Source organism: Toxotes jaculatrix, chromosome 20 (genome assembly GCF_017976425.1).
Source record: "Toxotes jaculatrix isolate fToxJac2 chromosome 20, fToxJac2.pri, whole genome shotgun sequence".
NCBI lineage: Eukaryota > Metazoa > Chordata > Actinopteri > Toxotidae > Toxotes > Toxotes jaculatrix.
This window is the reverse complement of record NC_054413.1, coordinates 6,247,718-6,272,385: the sequence shown is the minus strand read 5'-3', so window position 1 is coordinate 6,272,385 and position 24,668 is coordinate 6,247,718. Positions and strand designations below refer to the sequence as shown.

The 24,668-nt window shown below is 40.0% G+C and overlaps 5 protein-coding genes and 1 non-coding gene across 8 annotated transcripts in view; 3 read left to right on the top strand and 3 right to left on the bottom strand.

The window, feature by feature from the left end:
* Positions 1 to 5,393, top strand: part of plxdc2b (plexin domain containing 2b) — a 76,726-nt gene extending 71,333 nt beyond the window's left edge. Inside the window, exon 14 of the mRNA XM_041066181.1 lies at positions 308 to 5,393. Coding sequence (XP_040922115.1) covers positions 308 to 427 — 120 coding nt within the window. The 3' untranslated portion in view covers positions 428 to 5,393. The remainder of the gene's footprint in view (positions 1 to 307) is intronic.
* Positions 5,394 to 5,468: 75 nt separating this feature from the next.
* LOC121200721 (GTPase IMAP family member 9) lies at positions 5,469 to 11,713 on the bottom strand. 2 transcript variants are annotated; one of them, XM_041066184.1, is made up of 3 exons: positions 11,574 to 11,713; positions 9,939 to 10,709; positions 5,469 to 8,913 (listed from the first exon to the last, which is right to left on the bottom strand). In XM_041066184.1, exons 1-3 carry the CDS (start codon positions 11,602 to 11,604, stop codon positions 8,909 to 8,911), a joined length of 807 nt encoding a protein of 268 aa, XP_040922118.1. In that variant the 5' UTR covers positions 11,605 to 11,713; the 3' UTR covers positions 5,469 to 8,908. The 2 variants fall into 2 exon arrangements, with proteins under 2 accessions (XP_040922118.1, XP_040922117.1); XM_041066183.1 differs by having other exon boundaries at positions 5,469 to 10,709.
* Positions 11,714 to 11,920: 207 nt separating this feature from the next.
* chmp4c (charged multivesicular body protein 4C) lies at positions 11,921 to 14,492 on the bottom strand. The gene is made up of 5 exons (XM_041066180.1): positions 14,133 to 14,492; positions 13,457 to 13,634; positions 13,009 to 13,117; positions 12,655 to 12,781; positions 11,921 to 12,423 (listed from the first exon to the last, which is right to left on the bottom strand). Exons 1-5 carry the CDS (start codon positions 14,353 to 14,355, stop codon positions 12,362 to 12,364), a joined length of 699 nt encoding a protein of 232 aa, XP_040922114.1. The 5' UTR covers positions 14,356 to 14,492; the 3' UTR covers positions 11,921 to 12,361.
* A 310-nt stretch (positions 14,493 to 14,802) lies between these two features.
* zfand1 (zinc finger, AN1-type domain 1) lies at positions 14,803 to 17,684 on the top strand. 2 transcript variants are annotated; one of them, XM_041066179.1, is made up of 8 exons: positions 14,803 to 14,891; positions 15,328 to 15,370; positions 15,511 to 15,550; positions 15,681 to 15,808; positions 15,970 to 16,061; positions 16,267 to 16,385; positions 16,537 to 16,692; positions 17,435 to 17,684. In XM_041066179.1, the coding sequence occupies exons 1-8, from the start codon at positions 14,837 to 14,839 to the stop codon at positions 17,606 to 17,608; spliced, it is 807 nt and encodes a 268-aa protein (XP_040922113.1). In that variant the 5' UTR covers positions 14,803 to 14,836; the 3' UTR covers positions 17,609 to 17,684. The 2 variants fall into 2 exon arrangements, with proteins under 2 accessions (XP_040922113.1, XP_040922112.1); XM_041066178.1 differs by having other exon boundaries at positions 17,432 to 17,684.
* Positions 17,685 to 17,843: 159 nt separating this feature from the next.
* On the bottom strand, positions 17,844 to 17,916 carry trnar-ccg. Its single transcript has one exon. It is a non-coding gene; the product is annotated as a tRNA-Arg (tRNA).
* A 543-nt stretch (positions 17,917 to 18,459) lies between these two features.
* Positions 18,460 to 24,647, top strand: maf1b (MAF1 homolog, negative regulator of RNA polymerase III b). The gene is made up of 8 exons (XM_041065400.1): positions 18,460 to 19,017; positions 19,778 to 19,866; positions 21,951 to 22,082; positions 22,248 to 22,410; positions 22,539 to 22,660; positions 22,755 to 22,874; positions 23,205 to 23,297; positions 23,479 to 24,647. The coding sequence occupies exons 2-8, from the start codon at positions 19,784 to 19,786 to the stop codon at positions 23,501 to 23,503; spliced, it is 738 nt and encodes a 245-aa protein (XP_040921334.1). The 5' UTR covers positions 18,460 to 19,017; positions 19,778 to 19,783; the 3' UTR covers positions 23,504 to 24,647.
* The last annotated feature ends 21 nt before the right edge of the window (positions 24,648 to 24,668 follow it).

The following is a 24,668-nucleotide window of genomic DNA, read 5'->3' as shown; positions in this document are numbered from 1 at the left end:
GTTTTTTAAAGGATAAGGCAGGTGAAAACCAACAATATGTATGTTTCAATTTAGGATTAATACTAATTTGGTGTTCTATGCAGTTGGTATGCAAGTGTGTTTGTGTTGGTGTTTGACATTTGTGGATTTGCTAAACACTGCATTTTAACTCAGCAGAGCTTTGTCAGAGTTGTTCATTCTACAGATTACAGACAGAGGTGACCCTGAGGCCTCACCTTTATCCTTCATGACACTGTGACCTCTGACTATCCTAAAGACTATCCTATACTCTGTCCCCACACATGTCTTCCCCTGCTCACCACTGCAGAGACGCCCAAGCAGGTGGCCAGCCATGAAGTTCCGCCGGGGGTCAGGTCACCCAGCCTATGCGGAAGTAGAGCCGGTGGGCCAGGAGAAGGAGGGCTTCATCGAGTCTGAGCAGTGCTGAGGGAGGAGGGGGTGTCCGCATCCCTGCAGCCCCCTCCTCCTGTGCCAGCCCTCCTCCCTCCTGCTCCACAGGGACTTCTCACCAGGAACCTCCAGGATTTGCTTATCATCGGAGGAGCACAATGACTCGTTAAGACTGTTGTACCAGCCCATTGAGTTCTAGATGAGACTGGATACCACAGTCAACAATATGAGGAAGTGAGAAAACCCTGAAAACTGATCCCAGACAAACGTATTGTTCAGCTCCTGTTGGAAAGGAACTGATCTGTCAAGGACAGAGGAAGGGAACAGGATTAACATTATCGACTCAGTCAGCATTGGTTAAGAGTTTGTACGGCTGCTGTCATGTTGACTTGGAGGGATTGTACGGCCTGACTGCCTAAACTGATACTGGTGTGTCTGAGGAGGGAGCAGGGTGAATTATACAATATATATTTTCAGAAACAATACAGAGTATGTGAACAGAGATTTCCACTTTATTGTTGGTGGGGTTATACAGTATAGGCCTTTGTATATCCATCAGGTTTTTGCTTCTTTTCATTTTTCTTCAGTATGTCTATTTCACAGGGGTTGGCACATGTATCTGTATAGACCGTCGGTATTGCTTTTCAATACAATAGCAGGCTTAATTGACTTTTCCACTGCCCGCTCTGCAAAGAGGGGCTGCAGCTGTACGATATGACATGAGCTGAACTCCTGTCACTGCGATCGATCACACCTCGGAGTAAGTCTCTGAATATTCAGCATTGTGTTGAATTAGTGTGTGATGTTTGGCTAGTTTCATTTTTCTGAAAATGAAGTGTAAGATGTTTTTTTGTTCACTGAGAATACGTCAGTGAGGGTTTTTTTTTTTTTTTTTGAGTGGGTAATGGGCACACGCTATCCTTCTCTCTATTCTGATTGGTTGTTTGATTGATTCCTTACGTCATCAATACCATTTATTTGTTTTTTTATTTTTACTTTTTTCATTACTGCCGTGCCATTTTGTCCCTGACTAGGGTTTGCACATTTTTTTTTCCATGCACATTTTTTTTCTCATTTGACATGTGGTACTAATGCAAAATTGCAAGACAGGCGCTTGTGAGTGTGAATATATTTTCTAAAGTGTAAGTGATTCCTGTGTGTGTGTGTGTGTGTGTGCGTGAATGTGTGTGTGAATGCAAAAGAGAGCAGTTTACATTAGTGACTGGATATCCACCTGCTTTATGGGTGCATATGTTTGAGCTGGCTCTGCACAGTTGATTCTTATTGATTTGAATCTGAGGTGTCTGGATACAGTTTGTGTGAGCCAGAAAACACACTGGTCTAGTTGGAGTTTTTCTTGATTTTTACAGTGCGGTTTCCTTTTCCAGTATGTTGCCAGCATAAACCGGTTCTGTGTCCATGGTTAACAACTATGATTGACTCATCCGTATCAACACATAAATGTATATACCAAGGCCAAAACATTTGCAGATTCAGGTAACTCATGGCAAACATTTGTAGTATAGCAGTAATAGTACTGAAAAACTTTATTTTTTATGAGTGGCCTTTTTTCTCTGTACTTTTTTACTTAAATGTGAATACTGTTCCATTGCTATCACAGATCAAAACACAAGGCTCCTGAATGAGTAAATTCAAACACTAATTTCTGCTGTTAAATATTAGTTCAAGACAAAATCACGTTTTACACCAATGATTGTAGACTCATTTTACAGACAGTATCAGTATCCTATCTGGAATTCTACTGAAAAATTAAACGTGCAATATTACACCTGTTCAGTTTGACACTGAAAATGCACCTGGATAATTTTTTTTTTCTTTTTTTAAATTTTATTAACACCTTGTCACCATCACATTGAGACCAAAGACTAATCAACATCAGACTGCGCTATATTTTCAAGTATTTACCTCAGCCTCCCCACAGCCTCCACACCTCATTACTCAGCATACCACCATGCAGATCCTACCAGTTAGTGGTGTATATTGTGGTTTGATGTTTTGCTGCCATTTGCAGTGTCGTTTCTCTAAACCCCTCCCCCGAACAGCGATTGTCCAATCATAGCTTTGGAGCGCGCAATTAGTTAAGGACTGAAACACGATGGTTAATTGGCAATGTTTGAGGAAGGTTGTCTGAAAACACTGGCCACACTAGAAGTATTTTCAGAAAGCCCAAAGATTTTAATTAACTTTGAAAACTTGCTGCTGAACAATGAAAAAACAAAAAACAAAAACGAAAATATTTTTAACCTGTTTCTCAAGCAGCTCCTATTTTCCAGTTTAAACAAAGCATGACGATTACCTCAATGGGTAACAGTCACAACTTTGAAACCGTTTGTATCGTGCAGCGGACGTAATATTTTTTCATCCAGCTGGTTAGAAGAGTCTTTTGATTATCTGGAAATACCGTCAGAACTCCGGTAAGTGTTTTTGTTTGTTACCTTTTAGAGAACCGAACGTTATACAGAGGGGCACAAACTGGGCCTAACGTTACCTGAGATAAGCATCTAAACATGGTTATGATAGAACGGAATAACAGTAATTTTTCTTTATCATACCTGCAATTCTCGGACTAACTGCCTTAGTCTTCTGGAACAATATGTATCTATATCTATTACGTACATATATTTGAAACCCTTTTTGCAAAATTTTTGCTTTCAAACGAGTCAGCTGGAAAAATTAAAACGTCGGCCGAAGACAAGTTTTTTTTTTGTTTTGTTTTGATTTTTTTTGGCTAGAAGCGAAAAGCTTGCTTTTGTCTAAAATCAAGGAGCTATTGTTTGCCACGCGTTGTAATTTAAAATTACGTGTGACGTACGTTCGAGAACGGAAATTTGTCAGCTGGACGCGTGACGTACGTTCGAGAACGGAAAGCTTGGCATACATAGCAACGGTAACTAAGGAGGCGGGGCTTAGCGAACGGCGGACATCTACAGTCTAAATGCAATGAGAGCATTTAATCCTCTAAACACATTGTCATTAACGCATCAGCTACACACCCAAAGATACACACGAGTCACCATGTACAAATACCAAATCAAGGACTCACTGGCTGTTTTAATTCCTCACACATACCCTTCTTCATAACTACACTGATTTCTGTAGTGGTCACATTGTTGTCGGCCAGAGAGAGCAAACCCCTGCTTTCCAAACCCCATTTTATGACTTCCTCATAACTTCCTTCTGCGATTGTGTTTTAAAAGCATACATGAGAGGAGAGGGGGTTAAGTTTTATAGGTCTGTGGATTCTTCATGCCTTCAGATTTTTTTTTTTTTTTTTTTATATTGTTAGATTGATCCCTGTGGAGAAATGCTCTTTGCAATTGCTTGGGACATCTGCTTGTTGTACACTGCCACCTGAAACTGCAAGTGTTTTTATAACCACTCTCAAAACGCAGTTAAAGAAAAGTGGCTGATGGTCGGATTTGTTTGCGTCAAGCATGTCATCAAAAGCAGAAACACTTTAATCGTATAACAGGAGGTTGTCTAGCAGCGAAACCTTCACTTGCTTCACTTGACTTGACTAACTGCTTCCACTCCCACTTTCTTAACATGCTAGTTTAGATGATGAGAAGCAGCATAACGGTGTTGTTGAGATAGGTAACTGCTGTGTGCTGTTCTTTATTCTCTGATCTATGAGTTGGATTGGATGACGATTGCCAGAGCTGAATGTGAAGAGCTCAGTGTAAAGAAATAAGAATCGGACTTTTCTTCCAGCTGTGACTTTGTTTTTATGTTATCAAGACGCTCCATAGCACACAATAAGACTCAAAATCACACAGTATCATGGCTGTCTGTAATTTCTGTAACTACTGTTGTTTTGATTACATTTGAAATAATAAACAATGTTGCTAAAAACAGTCACACTTGTTGAGAACGGCTTGTGTGTTTGCCAGTACTATACCTTTACACAGTATTATAGATTTTATTTTTCATTTAAGGACACATTAGGTGATATTTTGAGTATCATTGGATTGTAGGAACAAAATTAATGATAAATTACCCCCTCCCTTTGCTCCATTTATCAGTATTCATGTATGCATTCAAAACACAGATACAACAGAGGAACAATGAGCAGCTGGAAAACTGAAATGCTTATGCATTATTCTGGCTTAAATGTCTCCATAATTAATTTAAAGTGCATGCCAAAAAAAATTTAAATAGGATCTTGGGACAGATTAATTTGGAGGAAAGCCAATGTTTGACTGACAGTGAACCGGAATTCTTCTATCAGTGCTCATTTTGCTAGTCAGTCAGCTTCATGTCTGTTAAAAAAAAAAATCTTCTTTACCTATGTCTGTGCAGAGAGAGAGAGAGAGAGAGAGAGAGAGAGAGAGAGAGAGAGAGAGAGAGAGCATGACAGTGAAAAATGCTGGCTGGTTTACGTGAAATCCTTGGATCAGGTAGATAGTGGGACTACTCGCCTGCAGATTGAGCAGATAGACCTCTACAGCGGTATAGAGAGAAAGCTGAGCAAACAAGACAGCAAAGGGGGGGATGGAGCATAAGCTTAGAAAGCTGGGGGCAAAAAAGGCAAGAAAGAGGTATGAGGAAAGGAGAGAACATTATATACTGAGGTAGGCAGAGCTTTCAGACTTTGTTACAGAGTACGAGACAAGACTGGTTCTGTAGCATGAAGGACAAAAAGAGGATTATGCACTGTATATGCCTAACTAAAGAACAGATATATAACTAAAGAATGGAACCTGGAAGTAATGAAGTGCGCTATATAAACACAACCGCTGCACATTTTGCCTATAAAAATAATAAGTGGGTGTTAATAGTTGGACTCCCGGCTATTACATTCCCCAAAACAAGTTAATGAATCTGTTGCGGGTAAGGTCATACCAGTCCTGTGAATCATGCCTCTGCTGTAACCACAGCCATGATCTCCCGTTACCTGACGTCTTACTGCCATCTAGTGGTCATATATGTTTAGGTTTTAGTACTTTATTTTACTACTATTTCCAAAATTAGAAGTAGAAAAACACCTCAAATACATTGTGAGAGCAATTTATTTCCTGTCTCATTACATAATAGACTTACTCCAGATTTACAGTAGATCAAAGTATACGTTTATTTGGACCTAACAGAAAAAAAGAAATAACAATGCAGCACTCGTTAAAATAAAGTCATTCAGATTTTTTTTCACGAGCAAATCTAAACAGTCTTGGCCAATAAGAGCCTACAAAGAGTAGAGCATAAGCCCAGAGAGGTTACTCAGCTTTGTTCATTAATTTCTTAAGAGTAACTTGATTCACATTCTGGACTCAGAACCATGCAGCACAGGAGGGAGACAAAACAGGTTCAACACCCGAGGAAAAAGGATTTGAAAGTAACCAAATCACCTTTACAAACACAGCTACAGAGGTGGCTATATTAGGTTGCATGCTTCAGAGCAGTCAGCATGTCAGCATCCAGTATACAATACATGTGTGCCATATCCTGACCTTGTTACTTTTTACTGGTGACTCCTGTTCTTTGTTAGCCCAGACTCTTTCATTTCTATATCAAATTATTCTATATATATAGATTTTTTTTTGTCTGGTGATGATTAGCGGACCTTTTATCATTGACAATGCTGCCAAGTGACATTTCAGCAAATACAGTATGGCCTATATCTGTAGCAGTGTTTGTAACTGTGATCATTCAGACGTGTTTTTCATTTTTAAGTGTTTCTATCAACCCCCTGAATCTAAAATAAAATATCAGTAATGAGTGTATATCAGGTCTATAGCAGGCTGGTTTCCTGTGTTGTTTCTCTATTAAAGGACCAGTGTGTAGGATTTAGTGGCATCTAGTGGTGAGGATTCAGAAAGCAACTGACTGAATACCCCTCACTTTCCAAGCATATAGGAGATCCTACAGTGGCCTTCAGGTAAAAATGCCAAAGGCCCTCTTTAGTGCCCATGTTTGGTTTGTCCATTGTGGGCTACAGTAGAAACATGGTAGTGCAACATGGCAGGCTCAGTGGAAGAGGACCCTCTTCCTATGTAGATATGAAGGGCTCATTCTAAGCTAACAAAACACACAATGGTGATTATACACTGATGAAAACATAATTATGAATATTAATATTCAGTTTCTATTTCTGCCAATAAGTCCTCTTAAATCCTTCCCACTGGTCCTTCAAATGGCAACACACACGTCATAATTTACCCACACTGGGTAAAACAGTTGTTGTGCATATATGAGTATACAACATTGGATCTGCTTTACTTTGTAATGAATATAATACATTCACGCAAAAGACTAATAGAATCATAGTATCTACAGCATTCCTTCGGTACAAAGGCTTTTAAGTCAGTTGTAAATCTTGGCTCTTAGCACTGTGCTGGGTTTCTGTCCAACCATCCTGGTGATTACATTCACCAGTTGTCCCGGTAGGGAAAAAAAAAGGTCCAGATTTGATTGTCGGAGTGAAAACAAGTAGATCGAGATCCTGAGAGCCAAGATAGAAAACTGATCTGTGACATTGACAAAGAACAAAAAGTTGAAAGGCAAAGATTTCCAACCAGAGTCTGTGGAACTCACACCCAGGTTAACTAAAACTAAAACTAGGAGTAGAAGCAGAAGGAGAAGGAGTAGGAGTATTGCTTACAGTTATAGCCACAGGTATATGTGAACTGATCTGTTTTAGAGGGATATGCAAGGCAAGGATTCAATACTGCATACACCTGTTTATGCTTTGTGCTGCTGGGCCACTCCTATGAGGGCCCCATATACAAAGATACACATGCTGGTTTGAGGCCCAACAAAAAGCAAGACTCGATTGATCCAACTAGGTCACACAACCATGGTTAACTGCAGTATGTAACCACTGTTACTGTGCTTTTCGTTAAACTGGGTCCCTTTCGGAAAACAGCTATACACCTCCTCATGCGACGCTGGAGTGTCTGTCCAGAGCAGATGACTCTATCCTGTCAGAAAGAGCCACTGTCACTTTGAAAAGCTGCTAAATTTGGCGTAGCTGGCTGCCTGCAAAAGAGTGCTAAATGTTGCTTTAGCCTTGTAGAATATTGCACTGTTTGACCTAGCTCTCATGCTCATTAGCCATGTAGATATGCAGACCTGAAAGTGCCCAGTATCCAACAACAAAGTGCTGGAGAGTCTTGCATACTGAGTGCTAACCCTGCTGGAAGATGAGCGGTTTTCACCACAATTCTCATTTTTCAACAAACAAAAACTTAAAGGTGCCATGTGGAGCTTAGTAAACAAACAAACATTATGTTTACACTCACTATTTTCTCACCAAAACACACTATGGGAAATGCTGAGTCTCTGTAAATAATATTATAAAGACTACAGCCTAGACCTGCTCTATACGAAAACTGCCCTGAGATAGTTTCTCTTATTACTTGCCACTATATAAATAACAATGCCTTGACTTGACTATGTGTCCTTGAGATCTAACAAAACATGCTAAGTGCATTTCAAACAGCAGGCATTGCTCCATAGCCCTACTAGTGGTCACAAACGCCACAAGGTACCTTTAAGCTTTAAGAATAATTTGAAAGATGTGATAATCACATACAAATTATACATAAAGAGACTTTATCTTGGACTGGGTTGGAGAGACATTGCTCAGATCTGCAGAGAGCGAAGCCTGATTCTGCAGAGACTTTAAAAGATACACTACCCATTTAAAACTGCGGAGAAGTAGTCAGGATGCACTTATAAAGCATTGTAAAGTGGCTCAGGCTAGATATAGACACTTTTCAACTTACATGAACTAACACTAGCACTTCTGTACTGACTTTAAATCTGAATTATTATGACAGATTTAATGAAAATAGAGTGCATTCGCCTCAAACATATCCCTCTGCCACAAAGTTATATAAAAGTCTAAAAGATCAATTTAAAGGGAACAAAATCACTGCTTTAAGGCAACAGACAAAATTCAGTAACTACTCAAGTGCTTTTTAACTGTACACTGAGAGTGTAATAAACATTGCAGCATGAGAAAAGCATTTACAGTTTGGTCACAACAAATGGGAATAAAAACCAATTCCCTCAACAGTCTTCAACAGAGTATTATAGTAACAATTTAGTAGTGCAGTTCTGCCATTGGTATCTGCCATGACTAAGGAGTGTACATACTAGGTTTAAAAATCACGGCCATTACATACTGTATGTAACAGCTTGTGCTTCCTTGTTTTTGATTCGAATAAACTCGTCCTTAAACACAAAATTACAAACCAACAGATATCCTCCACGCTAAAGAGCAAACTATCATTACGTGTTAAAACAGGGAAGTACAAATCTTTGAACAGAAAGGGGTGTTTAAGTTGAAAAGGCCTCCTTTATCATCACAGTGAAAAGATACTGCATCACAAAAAATAAATAGAATAAATCACATTGGTTTGTACATTCAGTAACATCATTTCTGTTAATTACCCTTTTCTGTCTTGTCAAATAAGCAGCTTTGCCGTCAGTACAGTAAGGCAGAGGCAGAGGCTCCATTAGTCGTGGTTTAGAGGGTCCATCAGCCAAGAGTGTCTGGTTAATCTAGAATTGGACACACGGTGCATTATTAATAGGGCTCCACTTTACATATATGCAAGCTTGGTTCACATGCATTTAGCTAAAATACTGTGATATCACTATTATCTGCCGTGGTGTTAGAAAAGGAGGCATGACGTACTGTTTTGTTTGAGAGGGGAGGAGGAAATGACAATCTGATTGAGTAAGGGTACAAGAGAAATGTCAGGAAAGGTGTGGAGGTGCATGATGCACAATCACTGCTGCAATCTAAATTCTGTGCATACCAGCCTGGCACAAAGCAGTGATAGTGATAGTGTTAGGGAAGGTTAACAAATGCATCTAATTTGAAGGCCCCGTGAAATTACATATTTACTTCCTTAAAGGAGCTAATATCAATATTTTATGACAACAATGGATTCAATTTAATCATGTAACGTGAAAGGGGTCGGTCACAGTGACACACCCACAGAGAATCATCACCTGACTAAGCTGCTACCCTCTGCTCTCTGTGTTTGCGTCTTTAAGCATTACTTTGTTTTTTTTTTATGGCCCACAGATTTCATAGTGTTATTTTCAGCAGCACGAAGCCCTAAAAGCTCATTGTATGCTACAGAAGCTGAAAACACAGCTAAAAGGAGAGTGAACATAGGACTTACATTCACCAGGTGGCCAGAGGCATGACTCTAAATGAATGCTAACACTGCTGGGCGTGTAAATAAGCAACTGTTTGCTAACAAATTAGCCATATCAACTTAAAAGGTGATGACATGTCACTGTTGTTCTTGCAGCTTGTTTTCAATGTCCCTGAGTAGCTAAAAAAATCAGTTATTGCAGGTTTAATGTGATGTATTGTCTGTTGAAACAGGATGTTCTGTAGGGACTTTTGCAACAAAATTGTGATATTGGAGTTTTTGTTTACTTGAGCAAGATGAAGTCTGTGTTTTCCAGGAAGTTAGAATCTTGTGTTCATTTCATGGGGTCTTTGCTTAACAGAAATGTCCTACAAAAAACTTATAACATTTGAAACTTTACTTTCTTGCATCACTCACTGGGAAGCGAATCCACCTCCATGGCTTTGGACAAATCCACCCCAGAGTTCTGTTTGGGTCGTGCCCCCAACTCCCGCACCTCTTTGGCTGGGTTCTGGTTCTCATCCAGAGGTTTTTTCTCTTTCTCCACCTCCTCTGCGTTGTAGTAGCCCCCTTCGTCTGCCACTATCTTCTCCACCCTCTCCATCAAGCGTCCTACTTGGGGATGCTCCCCAAATATGCAGTTATTTATGACAAAGTACCTTCGCTTACACTTTTCCAGCACCCACTGCAGCTCCTTACCCTCTCTGCGAATGTACCTCTCGATTGAAATGGTCCTCAACACCTCCGCCCAGGTGAAAACCACAATCGTATGCTTCCACACACGCTCCCCAAAGAGGCTCACATGCTCCTCGATGCGCGAACGGTCCACCTCTGTGAACATGCCCACGGGAATGACCAGCAGGAAGGCATGTGGACCTGGAGGGCAAAGAGATGCTCCTCTCACTAGCTCCTGTTTATAGGATGCAGGCGTGTCCTGGGCGGAGAACCACCCTGGAGTGTCCACCACAGTCACCTGCCGTCCCTGCACCTCTGTCTCCCTCTTCACACAGAACTCGGCTGCTCGCTCCAGGCGAAATTCCTCTCGGCCTATGATTGTGTTGCCCGTCAGACTCTTCCCTGGCCACCTCCAGCCCAGCACCACCAAACGAATTTCAGGCAGGTGGATGGCTGCTTGGGCTGCAGCTGCCGTCTTTCTTGCCGCCTCTTCTGGTCCAGGGGCACCTCCAGCTGTGGTCATTGAATTTAAAAGAGTCAGTGGTGGGACTGGATGTAGTATGTGTGTAGTAGTGTCAAACTGTTTTCACAGGCAATTATAAACCATTTAAGGGCTGCAATGAATTTACATTTTCATTATCAAGCTGATGCCTATTGTGAGAGAATAGTGATAAATGCCCATTGCAATTTCCCAGAGCACATCTTCAGCTGCTTGTTTTACCCAACCAACAATCCAAAACCAAAGTTACTAACCTGACTGAATTTTTATAGTTTTTTGGTAGCTGGGACAGCCTTTTTACCTTTCCCTAGTTTCCCAAATTAAATTTCTGTAACCACAGTTGGAGGTCAGCTTTAATGATAAAGCAATGAAAGCAAAGAGCTTATAAAAAGTAGTGGAAAGTACATTTACTCAGGTAATGTCTTCAAGTAAAGTTTTGTGGTACTTGTACTCTAAATTATTTTTTAGTACAACCAACTCACAGAAGAAAGTTTTCTGCTAATTTAAACTTCTTTACTACAGTTCCCAGGCAAATGTTATACGTTTTACTCTACTATATTTATCTATAATATCTTTAGTCACCCAGAAGTGTATAAAGTAACCATAACTTCTTTCTATTATTAACGAGCATAAAGTCGTAATACTTGGTTAATAACAATGTAAGATGAACCTAAATGTGCACTGAGTTTTTCCAAACATCCAGTGATATAACTTAATACGTGTGAAACGTGTCACGGTCCGGTTTAGAGGGAAATGTGTATTCTGGAAACCGTCTGCTAACTTAGCGCTAATTTTGATAGCCACAGAAACAAGTCGTATTTGTTTCACAACTCCAAACGACGGTTTTTTAAAAAAAGATAATAATGTCACTGGCTTACCTGCTGTTTGATGTGGTCTGTTCGCTTCCATATTGTGTTTTATTCCAGATCCTCGTCTGTTTCAGGAATTATTTGTCTTTGGGTGGCTAGTTCGCCAGAGAAAGACTTCCTCCTTGTACAAGTAATAAGCTAACTGGAATGTAAAGAGTGTGCCTTCCGGTCACCTTTCAAAATAAAAGCACCGAAAACCGGATGCAACCTACCTTTACGTGTAAAGAAAAATTACAGAATATTTAGAACAATAACATGAAAACGACAAGACTTAGATAGGCCATACTAAACCATATCTGGTACTCATGACCGAGTAAGTGCAGCCACATCATACAGCAGAATCATACAGCAGAGAATACCATCAGGAGAGGGATTTTATTGTTGAACACTGAAAAGCAATATATTTACAATGTTAATGCAGTGTATAAGCTTATTTACAGCAGTCTCACATACAATAAAGCATTTTGCTCAATGTGTTAAAAATATCACAGTCATCTTCATGTCTTCATTAGGTTTAAATAAGTAGTAGATTCTGAGGCTAGGTACAAATGACAAAGAAAAAGGAAGCAGTAAAGAAAAGAAATTCCGAGTTTGTTGATTCCTTCACTTAAAATTTTTAATGTATTGATTAACTATAACCTGTAAAGTAGCATTTTAAGGTTATAAACAAAAAGATTGTTTTTAAAATATAATGAGCTTCATTTTCCCAAAAATAGTAAAAAAATCTTTAATGAAAAAAAAGCTTTGTATCGTATCTCTGTATCTCTTTCAGTGAGAATGATGCTGCCTTAATGTACTTAAGTTGCCCACGATGCCAGCATACGCATGTCGTCATCATCTTCAACCCTTTTCTTGGTTGCTGTAAAAACAAAATTTTAAAAAAGAAACAGTGAATGTTATTAAATTATAATGGAGCATTTATAAGGATTAAAGCAGCAGCTAAGGATTAAGTTTGTTGAAATTAGCAACAATGATTATTTTCCCCATTAATGTATTAATAATTATGTTTAAAATTTGAAATAAATATGTTTTGAGAAACACGCCAGTGGCCTAAGGTTTAAGGTTTAATGGAATTATTACTACTACTTACTTGCGCGATGACTGGGCCTTGCTGAAGGCAGTTTAGAGTTAGGCACACTGGGTAGTCCACCCATACTCTTCATGCTGTCCTCAAGGTCCTCCTGTTCCAGCTCTTCCAGCTCTGCCAGCAGCTCATCCTGAAAAAACAAATAAGATAAACAACACTTAGAGTTTTGTTCAATACATTTTTGTAAGTCAAGAACTGGATTAGCAGGCAACACACAGAAAGAAACACACGTAACTTAAAATCTGTGTTGTGTCAGAAAAGAAAATGGCCTCACAAAAATGACACAAAGGAAGAGAGAGAGAGAATGTGAGTGCCATAAAATTTGATTTTGACAGAGGAGGTAGGAAAAGTACTAACCTCATCATATGTCTCGCCAAAAGGTCTGGAAATGGCTTCGCTTATCTCTTGAGCCACATCCTGCTGCTCTGTGATATCCTGCATCAGATCATCTATCTTGTCAAGGTCCCTGGAAAGGAGAGGGGAGAGATAAAATGGTAAGAATTTGGGGAAAACATCACTTGAAAATTTTAAACTTGACTTTAACACTAAAAAGAATTCACCTAAAACAACCCCTCAAGCTGCATTTTTTAATGATTTTTTTTTGTTGCTATGAACAATACAGAGAGAAACAATAAACTGTAAATTATATCAAATTTCTCCTTCCATTTAAGGTCACTTTGCAGCTATTCCCATTCAAAAGTGTAATAAAAATGTCCTTTAAAATAAATGCTGTCCCATTACTGCTGAGTCCTATGAAAAAGTTACTACTAGTGTACTTTTCATTTTCATACCAAAAGGTTCTTACATGTTCTCATGAACTTGCTTCATGGCCTTAGCAGCAAAGCCCATGTTCTTCAGGACCTCTGTGTTGGTGTGTGAGTTCTCTAAAGCTTCTCTCTGAAACTCGATGGTGGAGAGTGTGCCATCAATCTGTGTGAGCTGCTGCTCCAAGCGCTTCTTCCTCTTCAAAGCCTGCAGAGCAGCTGATCATGAAAGATTGGATAAGTCACTTGTGTGCGACTCTTTCTGATAATTTCACACCACTCCTAACAAAAAGAAACAGGGTTCCACCCATTTCATGGTAGTGTTTATTTTAAGTCTGAGGTGATTCAGCGGAGCAACGCAGCACCTCAAGGTTTCACATGAGAAAAGAACTGAACACAGAGGGTTTTCTGCACAAGGATGAAAACTTTCAGGTTTAATTAAACTAAATTCCTTTTGGGTTTTTTTTTCTGTCACTTTAATTATTATAAACCTGTTATACTTGCTGCTGCTATCAAAACATTTGCTTACTGACAGACATCATCACAACAGAAACAGCCCTCTTTAACGATCTCCTTTATAGCCTGTAAAGAGACTATAATATTAACTTTTAGGCTCAGGCGCACAATCAAAAACAGCCTGTAGGCCTATTTTCTGAATGTCCTTGGCTCAGGAAAACAGGTGCACCGATTTTTCTGCACAGGGAAAAAAAAACATACCCCTCTTGTTTTTTGTGCCATGCTTCTTGGCTATCATGATTTCTTGCTCTATCCTCTTCTCCAGGTACTCTTGTTTCTTCGTCAACATTTCTTCTGTTTCCCGCAGCCTGTGGATAGCCTCCTGGGGCGAAGGGCCCCCTCGCGACCGGTGGTGTTTGGACTTTGAAGAGCTGGATGAACTCGAGCTGGAGCTTCCCTTAAATAATTTAGAGATTTTGCTCATTTTATCGGCTTTTGGAGTAAACTACACACGTAACTAAAACTCTGGCGTCCTACTTCGGTGTTTCTACGGGCGGGTGTGTTGCGAGCAGATTTTCCAGCTCGACGGCTTTGTGGTTTCAATTCAAACCAGCCAGTGAATGCAACTTTCACCACACCTTTCACCATTTACCTGAATGACGTATTGACACCTGACGCCCTGCCTCCCCTTTGACTCTGAAATTTATTTTCTCCGTTCGCTGCGTTTAAAATAACACATGAAAAAAATCCTGCGATTAACTATGACGCATGTGTTTATTTTATTTTTATAATAAAAATATTTTTACATATATGTACAATATATAATGTTAAAGTCAGAAAATTCTATCTCAGACATAAAAGATAAATATTTTGTCACTTTAAAAAAAAAAAAAGAAGTCTCAGTCACGTGATCTAACGTTTAGGGTCAAAGTTCATGTTGACATCCGCAGTCTCACGGCTAACTAATGGCTGAGTTGGACATTGGGAAACATTGTCAGATCGATTCCTGCAATCTGAAAGGTCTGGTTCAACTTCATTGGAGTTGCAGTAAAAATATATCCAAGTGTGACATTACTCTGCAGTTAATGATAAAAACCCAACCAGCGTCTGTTTAGCATGGTTAGCCTGTCAGCTAAGCTAGCTTGTTTAGCTAACCGCTGACTACATGATCTTTGTGTTCAGGTTATGGTCACAGCATCATGACACTAGTCATGAGGAAACTTTAGTCTGGCCGCGGACTTATGCAGCCTGTTAACTAGGCTCTTAATGTAAGTTTACTTTTAAAACACAAGGTCCGGAAGCCTCATTGTATAGCAGCTGCACTGGATGTAGACACCTTGGTATCTACTTGCAGTTCTGACAGGATACGCAGACGTTCAAGTTTGCGGTTTGTTGCTGAATGATCCCTGTTCTGAAAATTACCTGCTTGAACTTGTTCTCTCCACCCGTCTTATAGATTTCCTTCCATTTGTTTGTGATTCCTGCAGTGGTGTTTTCTGGTAAGATTTCCTGAATTAGAGAATACGTTCAGACCTGATTTTATAGATTAAGCAATTAATGTACTTTTTACTTCAAACCATTCCAGGGATGAACTTTATATAATTTTAAATGAGAGATGTGCATCTTTTGTATTTTGCAGCCTTGAGCACAGAAGCAGAGAGGCCCACTCATGTCCAGAGGTAGGCGGTACTGTGGATGACGTGTTTTATGTTCTTCTTAGATAAGATTAGGATACATTCTTCTTCTGTCCTGATTCTAAGATACTAGCTGTGCTGTTTTTGTACCTAATTTCCTTTGACTTCTTTTTAGGAATCAGTAAAAAAGGAACCCAGGACTGCTGGTGGCAGTACAAGTTATCCCTGCTCGTTTGAAGACTGCAAAGGAAAAGAGCTGTTGCCTGTCATATGTCCACAGTGTGAAAAACATTTCTGTTTGGCGTAGGTTTACTTTTTTTTTCTCTCTTCCATTTACCTTTTCAAGAAACAACATTATTATTGTTATTGGTGTTGAGATGCACTGTAGTTTATGATCTCGTCTGGGTTTTATACAGAAAGACTCTGCAAGTGAAAGGTTGTAATTTTTTCTTCTTGTCTTACAGCCATCGTCATCAAGATGATCACAAGTGTGAGAAGTTGGAGGTCCAAAAGCCTCGAATGGCAGCCACTAAAGAGCTGGTGCAGAAGATTGTGGGTCAGTTACAGTGTAGTACAGTCACATTTGGTATCTTGGCAATATGGCTGTAGTCACTTAATTCTGTCATTCCTTTTTTGGCCACATGGGATCAGTATTAAACAAATGCAGGCATCTTTGTCATAACTAATGCACTTCTGTTTGCATTACTCAACCTGTATACATTTGGGTTATGTTTTTGTATCACTCTCTTGTGACTACTCAGAGTCAAAGGATGGATCCAAAAGTAAAGGACGTAGAGGAGCAAAGAACAGTGCAACTGCAGCTAAGGTAGCATTAATGAAACTGAAACTTCATGCTGGCGGAGACAAGGGACTGCCGCAGGTAAAATCTGTGCTATTGTGAATTTAATTTAAAAAGCTTCATATATTGACATAATTAAACCTTTGCGTGTTATCTTCAGTGTGACTCTGTGTATGAGTCTGCTTATTATTTTGTCCAACTGACCACTTCCTCTCCTTTTTTGGCCTTGCAGACAGAGAGAACCTATTTTCAGGTTTATTTCCCTAAAGAATCTAAAGACCCCAGCCAGCCCATGTTCTTCTGTTCCAAATGGAGTGTGGGAAAAGTGGTGGATTATGCAGCCTCTCTAGCTAGCCTCAAGAACAACAATAATGTCCTCACAGCTAAGGTAACAGCTGGAAGGAGTAGAGTTACTGATAATCACAAAACATTTTATTTACACATTTATAAACTACAGCTAAGTAAGTGATCTGCTTCTCACACCTCTCACCATATGTTCCTCTTTGCCTCTTGTCTTCTTCACAAGTTCAACTAGCTAAATTGAAGTTATTAAAAAAAAAACCCAAAACAACAAAACAAGGACTGTCAACACTGAAGCTCACAATTTATTTTTATTTCTATGTATATATCAGCTCTGTTTGCACTTGTGATTTGCAGGTGTTGGGTATGCACGCTTTTCCTGTCACACCATGTGACAGCAGCAACATAGAACCCTGGTCACAGGAAATTGGGTTAACCAGTGTTTTGCATGTAGATGTTTTTGTATTTGAAGATTAGTTGTCACACAATGTCCGTGTTGCAGCACATACAATACATAGTATTTGGGATGTTAATGTATTTTTTTCACAGTTGGTTACCTCTCCTTTTTGTTTACAGTGTGTTAACTTATTGAAACTTTTGCCCTTTAACACAAAATCAGAAGTGAAATTTTCTCTCCCCTATTGTCCCATTTCCTCTCCAACAATCTTGTAAAGACTGCTGATTATTTAGGTAGTAGTTGATTTGAATAAATAAATAACCAAACAGTTTTTGGAAGGAAGCTTACATAGCATAATAAAAACAGCACAATATAATGTGTATCTCTTGAAGAAGTCTTGAGAGCATGCCTCTCTCCTCTGTGTCTGCAGAAGCTGCGGCTATGCCATCCTCAGACAGGTGAGGCTTTGCGGATGGATGACACCCTGCTCTCGCTGCTGGCTCACCCAGAAACTCCCCTGTACAATGGGGGTAATGTGATCCTGGAGTACCTGGATAATGAGTGCACAGGCCTGGAGGATGTTTCTGAGTATATCACACAGACCTGACAAACCAACACTAGCACCTTCTCAGATGATTTCTGTATGCAGTTTATATTTGTCAATAAAATGTTCTTATGAAATATCTGCTCTTAGTTGTACGTATCTAAATTGTGGCTAATGATCAAGAAAATAATGCAACCAGTTACTTTATGCTTCAGAGTTCTTATCCTTTATAATTCCTTTCACTGCTGTGAATTATCCAGGCTGCATTATAAATCAGGTTGTCGATCACAATAGACCACGACCCAGGTGGGACTTGAACCCACAATCCCCAGCTCCGGAGGCTGATGCCTTATCCATTAGGCCACTGGGCCACCGATATAGGTAAATTTATACTAATATTTTAATTTACAGCAAGCAGTGAAACGTGATCCATTGTTGATTTACCTGTGAAAAGCACAACATTTTTCAGAGGGTATCATAGCGCAATGGTTTCATTTCATCATTATGCTGTTGCTATGAGCTTAAGGGAATGATAGGCATTTATCTTTTTATCTTTAATGAAAATAATCAGCACATTTCGTACGGTACAGTGCAGTGTATCGCAAAATGAGACAAATTCACACAATATAAAAGGCAGAGAATAAGTGAGTGCTCCAGAAGCTAAACACCTAAGAGATAAATGGCTAACAGAAAATCTTTAAACAACCAAAATAATTCACAATATGCATTTCTTATTTTTCAGTTTTAAGACGTTTGACACAGCCCCAGCCTAGGGAGTGACTGTACGATTTTTAACCAATCACATTAGTTATCCTTTCTATGGACAGGTCAAGGAGCCAATCACGAGAGGGCTACGATTTAAAAATGGCGGGCATATATAAACGAAAGGGGGCTGGGCTTCACGGCACAGAAGACTCCGTTGTTTTGATGAGAATAGACGCGTTGTTCAGGTGACCGACGATTAGGGGAAAACCTGACCTGTTTTGACATATTATCAGGCTAGGCAGCTCGTTAGTTGCTACTTTTTCTGATCGAGTCGCTTAGAAAAAGGCGACTTGATCTCGCTAATACAATTTGCTTTGTAAAATCAGGTTGAAAGGGATGCCGCTGCAGGCAGACTCCGACGGACGCAAACAGTCTCTGGATTTAATCTCATCGCATTTGATCGGGAAGAGCAGCTTTTCTATAAATTTAAAAGGCCTCAGAATAACTCCTTCTCGACCGAGTGCTTCTGAAAGATGCATAAGCTTGAGTGCGAATTAATAAGTCAGCTGTGAAGTGAAGACAAGAGCGTCAATAGCCAGAAAGCTAACGGCTTACTTAGCTAACGTTAGCTGGTCAACGATAAAGCGAGGGTCGCTAATCTTTTGCGTCGCCTAGTGACCAGTTGGGTTAAGAAGACGAGTGTCTACCGCCTGCGGACTGGCTTTTGAACCAGTTTTTTTTCCCGTCTCTGTTGAAAATACTGTTCGGTAAGTAATTTGTTGTGCGAACTAAAACAGGAAGACGATATGTCAACTTGTATTGAACACAGTGGGGGAGGGGCGGTGGTTTATATAAAGAGGAAATTGTATTTTTACCTAAATTGTGCCCTCATGGGGCGCTGCAACCCCACAGTACTAATTATTTATACGTTGACAACACGTATTATCTTTTCTTTGCTGGCTTTATGTGTTGAAGGAACTATTCAGACCCTTTACTTGAGTAAAAACACTGCACTGTAGAAATGCTTTGATACGAGTACAGATGTTGCGTTGAAAATATTAATTTGGGAAAAAATAAAAGTGCTAAATGCTCATGAAAATGATTTCCATACTTTTTGGTTGCCCATTAATATAAAAGCAGCTTTTTACTGTTGTAGTTGGTCAATATCATTAAATATAAGTTTAATAACTACAGTAAATCCTGTAGCAGGAGCCACGAGTTGTGTGACACTATTGCTTAAAGATATTTTTAAATGACTATTAAAGTAGTTGTATTTACTTTTGGATTGTTTGCTCTGTAGCAAAAGTAATGCTAATGTAATGTACTTATTACACTCCACCTCTGTCAGAACACTTGTTTGACACAGTTAAATGCCAAGTTGGCACAGTAACCTTTACCGTAGCATCATTGCAAAGTTGTTTTCCCTGTTAGACAGTACGGAAACAAAATAAGAGACTAAAAGTCTACTTATTTTTCTAATGTGATTGTTGGCTAACGTTGTCTTTATGTCGCTTTTTTGTCTTTCAGACAGCAATGAAACTGTTGGAAAACTCCAGCTTTGAAGCTCTCAGCTCCCGGCTGTGTGTTGAAACAGGGGAGTCTCGCATCCTTGGAAGGTAGGGGGTCATATACATTTAGTCTTGTATCACAGCATGGACAACTGTGTACACCAAGATCTGCTGTACTCAGACACCAATCAAACCCCACCTTTTGTTCTTCTGTGTTTGTACACACACATACATAGATACACACCCCCATTAGCTCTCTGGTCAGTGTGTACTCAGGTCACCTCTTGTGGTGTGAACAGCTTTACCGCTTCTATTTCAGTAGTGCAGACTTAGTGGCTCAACAGGGACAGCGAGACCTCAGACTCCCTTGTGTTTACATCAAAGTAAGAACCACTGCAGTGAGCATTTATTGCAAGCAACCTCCAAGTCTGCTTAAGTTTTCCTTATATAGGAAAGATTATTTTCTGGTATGATGTCATGGAAGAAGGACAGAGACTATGAGAGGCGTGGCTGGTTCAGAGATCACAGACTCAGCTCATAAACAGGGGTAGTGGAGCAAACAAGTACCTGCATGTTATGCAATATCATGATAACAGACTGCTGAACTAAAAGCCTACTTTCAGGGCAACTGCTGAAAGTTAATATCTGACAGTTTGTGTTTTTGGCCCAGCAAATATTACAGTGTGTTTTAGATTATGTAAGGCCTTCAGCAGGGCTTGCAGTTACAGTGACAGTGTGGTTACATAAAGGGCAGTGGGTTGTGGAGCTATGCAGCCCAGTCTGAGTGCAGGGTTTGGAGTGTGGGTGGTGAAATTGAGCTTCTGTTCTGTTGTGACCTGGAGTGACGCACATCACGGTGTCCTCTCACACCACTCTGAGGCTATTTTGGAAGCCGCTGTGAAGTGTGTTGTTGGAGCACAGATACATGCACACATAAACACATATAACAATACAGCCATAATAGCAGAGTGCTGCAGGAGCTGCCAAGGCTGCTGGTGTTTAGGCTGCTTAGTGGATTAGCGAGGCAGCCCATCATAGCAGCAGGACGTGAAAGCTGCAGGATTTAACTAAAATTGTACCCTCCAGGAGGTTCATGTTATTTTCTACAGATGAGAATTTGATTTAAACACACATAAAAATTAAATAAATAACATTTGTTCTGCATTTATGAAAAGTGGCTCGGTGCTTCACAAAATGCATAAAACTGAACGAGTGAACACAGCTGGTGCTCTTTGTAAAGGCTGATTGTTCAGTGCAGAACAGGAACACTAAGGGGTAATACAGTCTATAAAAACCTGAAATAATAATGGCTAAATGCATTAAATACAAATAAGTATGTAAGAAAGCTGTGGTCAGAGCTGTGTGCAGAAGGTAACAGTTGTGCAGTAGTTTGTTTTTTTTTTTCAATCAAATTTTAGTGTTGTAGTGTTGCAGCTCCAGTGTCTGTCCTGTCAGGAGTGTTTTGTCGGCAGGTCAGCTGTGTTGTGGATGGAAAACCAGGGCAGTTATTTCCACTGTGGTATCGTCTGCCACCCAGTGTCCCTATAATTAGGCTGGCAAGGCTAGAGAGGGTCTTACTAGTCAGTCTATCTCAAGTTGCACAACCTTTGCTCTTGCATAACCTCTGAGTGGGTGGGGGCAAAATAAACAACTGCGCACCCGTGTGCTCCACTAGCATATCAGTGTACAGAGCCGTCTGACCCAGAAACATGAAAGAGCACGCAGCAAATTTTAGCACTTACTCAGACTTGTCAGATGTTTGTGCAGATATGGTTCCCAGTGGAGAGACTGTTTTTCATTTTCTGTTGATTAGAGAAAACTTCGCCTTTGGAAATGTGATTTGAAAATATGTTTTACGCTTTATCTATTAATGGAGAAAACAATTGACAGATCATGAAAATAGTTGTTAGGTGCAGCCCTAATATTTAAAAGTGTCCTGGAGTATTTAGTTTATAGTGTTTATTTTTATTTGAAAAGAATTGAAATGAATCAGGCTTCATATACCGAAGTTGATTAAAAATGCATGATAATACTCTGAAGTACCCCTAATGTGTTGTGTTATAGTGTTTTTAAGCCTAATGGACTGTTAAAGTAGTCTACTCAGCTGGACTCTCCCATTATTATGTTTAGAACTCATGTTTTGTTTAACACATGTATCACTAAAAAATGCTAAATTGTTTCTGCCCCCACAGGATTGAGAGCTACTCCTGCAAGATGGCAGGGGATGACAAACACATGTTCAAGCAGTTCTGCCAGGAGGGGGAGCCACACATCCTGGAGGCTCTTTCTCCCCCTCAGTCCACCAGCGCCACCAGCCCTTCACAGTGAGTACTGCAGTCCACAGCCAATCAGAACAGTGCAGGGCAGACTTAGTGCAGGAGTTCTTCTCATATAAGACTCTTAAATCAGTGGTTTGAAAATATTAAAGCAGATTGTAGACGTTTAACTCTGTTTCTGATATATATATTTTTTAATTTTATTCTCTCCAGACTGGGGAAGAGCAGTGAGGATGGGGAAAACCCTCTGAGTGACAAGTGTTGCAGGAAGACTCTTTTCTACCTCATCACCACGCTCAACGAGTCCTTCAGGCCGGACTATGACTTCAGCGCGGCACGGGCCCATGAGTTCAGCCGAGAACCGAGTCTTAACTGGGTCAGTATGCCGTTCTAGAGCTGACTTACCTGTGGAGCAGTGTGTATATTTTCCATCTCAGGTTATTGTAGAAATAAGGAAAAACTACTGTTTGTTAAATAATAGTATGAATGGGATTTTCTCTGCAGGTGGCTAATGCAGTGAACAGCAGCTTGTTCTCTGCTGTCGGAGAGGAGTTCAACTCTCTGGGGCCGGAGCTGTGGAACGCCATCGATCAGGAGATTAACCTGCAAAGCTGTGACATTTACAGGTATTTACAGGCATTTGTGTATTATACACCAAACAACATTCGGGGTTACAAGCACAGGCCTTTTTAAATTGATGTCTATTAAATTTGTTTGTAGCTACAACCCTGATCTGGACTCAGACCCTTTTGGTGAAGAGGGGAGCCTCTGGTCCTTCAACTACTTCTTCTACAACAAGAAGCTCAAGAGGATTGTATTCTTCACATGTCGCTCTGTCAGGTCAGCAGCTGCAACGCTCAGCCATTTCAGTTGTTCACTTCATCTTCTTAAAATTACAGATTATGCACCTTGTTTAGAAAAAAAACACCTCAGCACATCGCACAGCACACAACTACACAAAACTAATTTTTCTACACTAAAGTGAAAGTCACTGTGACCTTAAGATAACATCAGCTCAAGAATTCATACACTAATTATGACAACATTTCTCATAAATGTCTTATAGGATTAAATGATGTGATGACATTTTATATCCTCAGGGTCATAGGTCAACTTTTTGTCAAGAGTTGTGCACATGTCTGATCATTTAAGAATCTTTTGTATGTGCAGCGTCCTGAGCGGCTATGGCCGTGACTGTCTCGACAATGAGCTGGACATGGAGCTGGATGACGAAGAGGAAATGGATGGCTTCACTGAGGACAGGTTAGACTGATTATCACCTAGTGTTTTCCTTTGATTTGCTTTATTACAGCGATGTAACTGGATGTTATTTCCTGTTGTGTATACAAAGGATGCAGGTGATTTCACATGGCAAAGTTGTTCTTTGACAAAACATATTTCACAGGTTAAATGTCTGATTTTTATTCTCCTTTTCTTCTCTCAGGTGCCCCAGAGCTCTGTGTGTGTGAATTTTCCCAGATGACACGCCTCGGCCAAAGAATATCTAGGCTTTTCCTCCTCCCATTCGTCACCCCATCCAACCTTTTTCTTTTTTTTCTTGGTTTTGTTTTTGGGATGTTGCTGCCTCATCCAAAGCCACGTTCACACTTCTGACATGCATGTACGAAGTCTTCTCCTCTGCTGGCAGTGAACTCTGTACCGTGAGCTGGTGGACATTCTGTAAAGACCCCCATGGTAACTTTAAGCTCTTTCATTCTCCAGTATCTTTTGTTTTGTTTTTTTTTTTGGACCCAAAGCTCCAGGCCCAAGCAGAACACATTAACATACACTGGGCTTCTATACCCATGCCACATTTCCAAAGAGACCACTTCATGGACAATTGAGAAGGAGGAGGTCTTGTTATGGATACGTGGCCCTGGGAAAAAAAGACTGCGACTAAGTTGAGTTTCTTGCAAATGATGTCAAAGAAGAGTCCAGGTAACACCAGCACCCAGATAAGTACAGATAAGTTTCTAATTCCAACCCAGGACAGGCTGGGTCCACTTAAGAATCCAGTTAAGACTAATCAGCCGGAAACTTATCTGTTGTTCGTTTGCTACGTTGTGCGTTGCTTTTTATGTGTGACAGTGATGTTACTGTGAGAACTTTTTTTTTTAGCACTGAGTTTGAAATCTAAAAACGCTGCATTTTTAACTGTTAATGAATCTTATTACTGCGAACACTCGTATTTGTTAGAGGGCACGGCCGAGGAAGCTATTGGCACCTGGGTTGCAGCTTAGAAAACATATCAGCTTCTATCAGATGTTCACTATTACCCAGTTCCATGTTTTATTTTCTGTCATCTAGATCCAGTATTTTTTCTATTGTCTCCCTAGCCTATTCCTGATTTACCCTCATTTCAAAATGTCCGTCTTGCCAGTGTTTTCTTTGCTCATTACCTCAGTGCAAAGGCATCATTGAAAAGTGAATGTATAGTACAATTTAGAGGGAAAAACACACAAAATCTTAACAGAAAAAAGGCTGATATTTTCGGCATTGTTTTTTTTTTTTTTTAGAAATTGAGAAGAGTGGATAGAAGTTCTGTGTCTTGACTGCTTTGTGCTTTGATTGGCTGATATATCGCAGATGTGAATAAACTGGTGTTTGACTCAGGTTAGTCTCCTTCTCGTCTTT

What these genes read in the sequence shown, in the direction of transcription:
- LOC121200721 (XM_041066183.1), bottom strand. Translation starts at nt 11,604, where the DNA reads ATGGAAGCGAACAGACCACATCAAACAGCAG. An exon ending in CAGACCACATCAAACAGCAG is followed by an intron (nt 10,710 to 11,573) that starts GTAAGCCAGTGA and finishes CAATGACCACAG; the next exon opens with CTGGAGGTGCCCCTGGACCA.
- chmp4c (XM_041066180.1), bottom strand. Translation starts at nt 14,355, where the DNA reads ATGAGCAAAATCTCTAAATTATTTAAGGGAAGCTCCAGCTCGAGTTCA. An exon ending in TGGCACAAAAAACAAGAGGG is followed by an intron (nt 13,635 to 14,132) that starts GTATGTTTTTTT and finishes TTTCATGATCAG; the next exon opens with CTGCTCTGCAGGCTTTGAAG. An exon ending in AAGCAAGTTCATGAGAACAT is followed by an intron (nt 13,118 to 13,456) that starts GTAAGAACCTTT and finishes TCTCCTTTCCAG; the next exon opens with GGACCTTGACAAGATAGATG.
- zfand1 (XM_041066178.1), top strand. Translation starts at nt 14,837, where the DNA reads ATGGCTGAGTTGGACATTGGGAAACATTGTCAGATCGATTCCTGCAAT. An exon ending in GCTGGTGCAGAAGATTGTGG is followed by an intron (nt 16,062 to 16,266) that starts GTCAGTTACAGT and finishes GTGACTACTCAG; the next exon opens with AGTCAAAGGATGGATCCAAA. An exon ending in GAGACAAGGGACTGCCGCAG is followed by an intron (nt 16,386 to 16,536) that starts GTAAAATCTGTG and finishes TTGGCCTTGCAG; the next exon opens with ACAGAGAGAACCTATTTTCA.
- maf1b (XM_041065400.1), top strand. Translation starts at nt 19,784, where the DNA reads ATGAAACTGTTGGAAAACTCCAGCTTTGAAGCTCTCAGCTCCCGGCTG. An exon ending in CAAAGCTGTGACATTTACAG is followed by an intron (nt 22,661 to 22,754) that starts GTATTTACAGGC and finishes ATTTGTTTGTAG; the next exon opens with CTACAACCCTGATCTGGACT. An exon ending in GATGGCTTCACTGAGGACAG is followed by an intron (nt 23,298 to 23,478) that starts GTTAGACTGATT and finishes TTCTTCTCTCAG; the next exon opens with GTGCCCCAGAGCTCTGTGTG.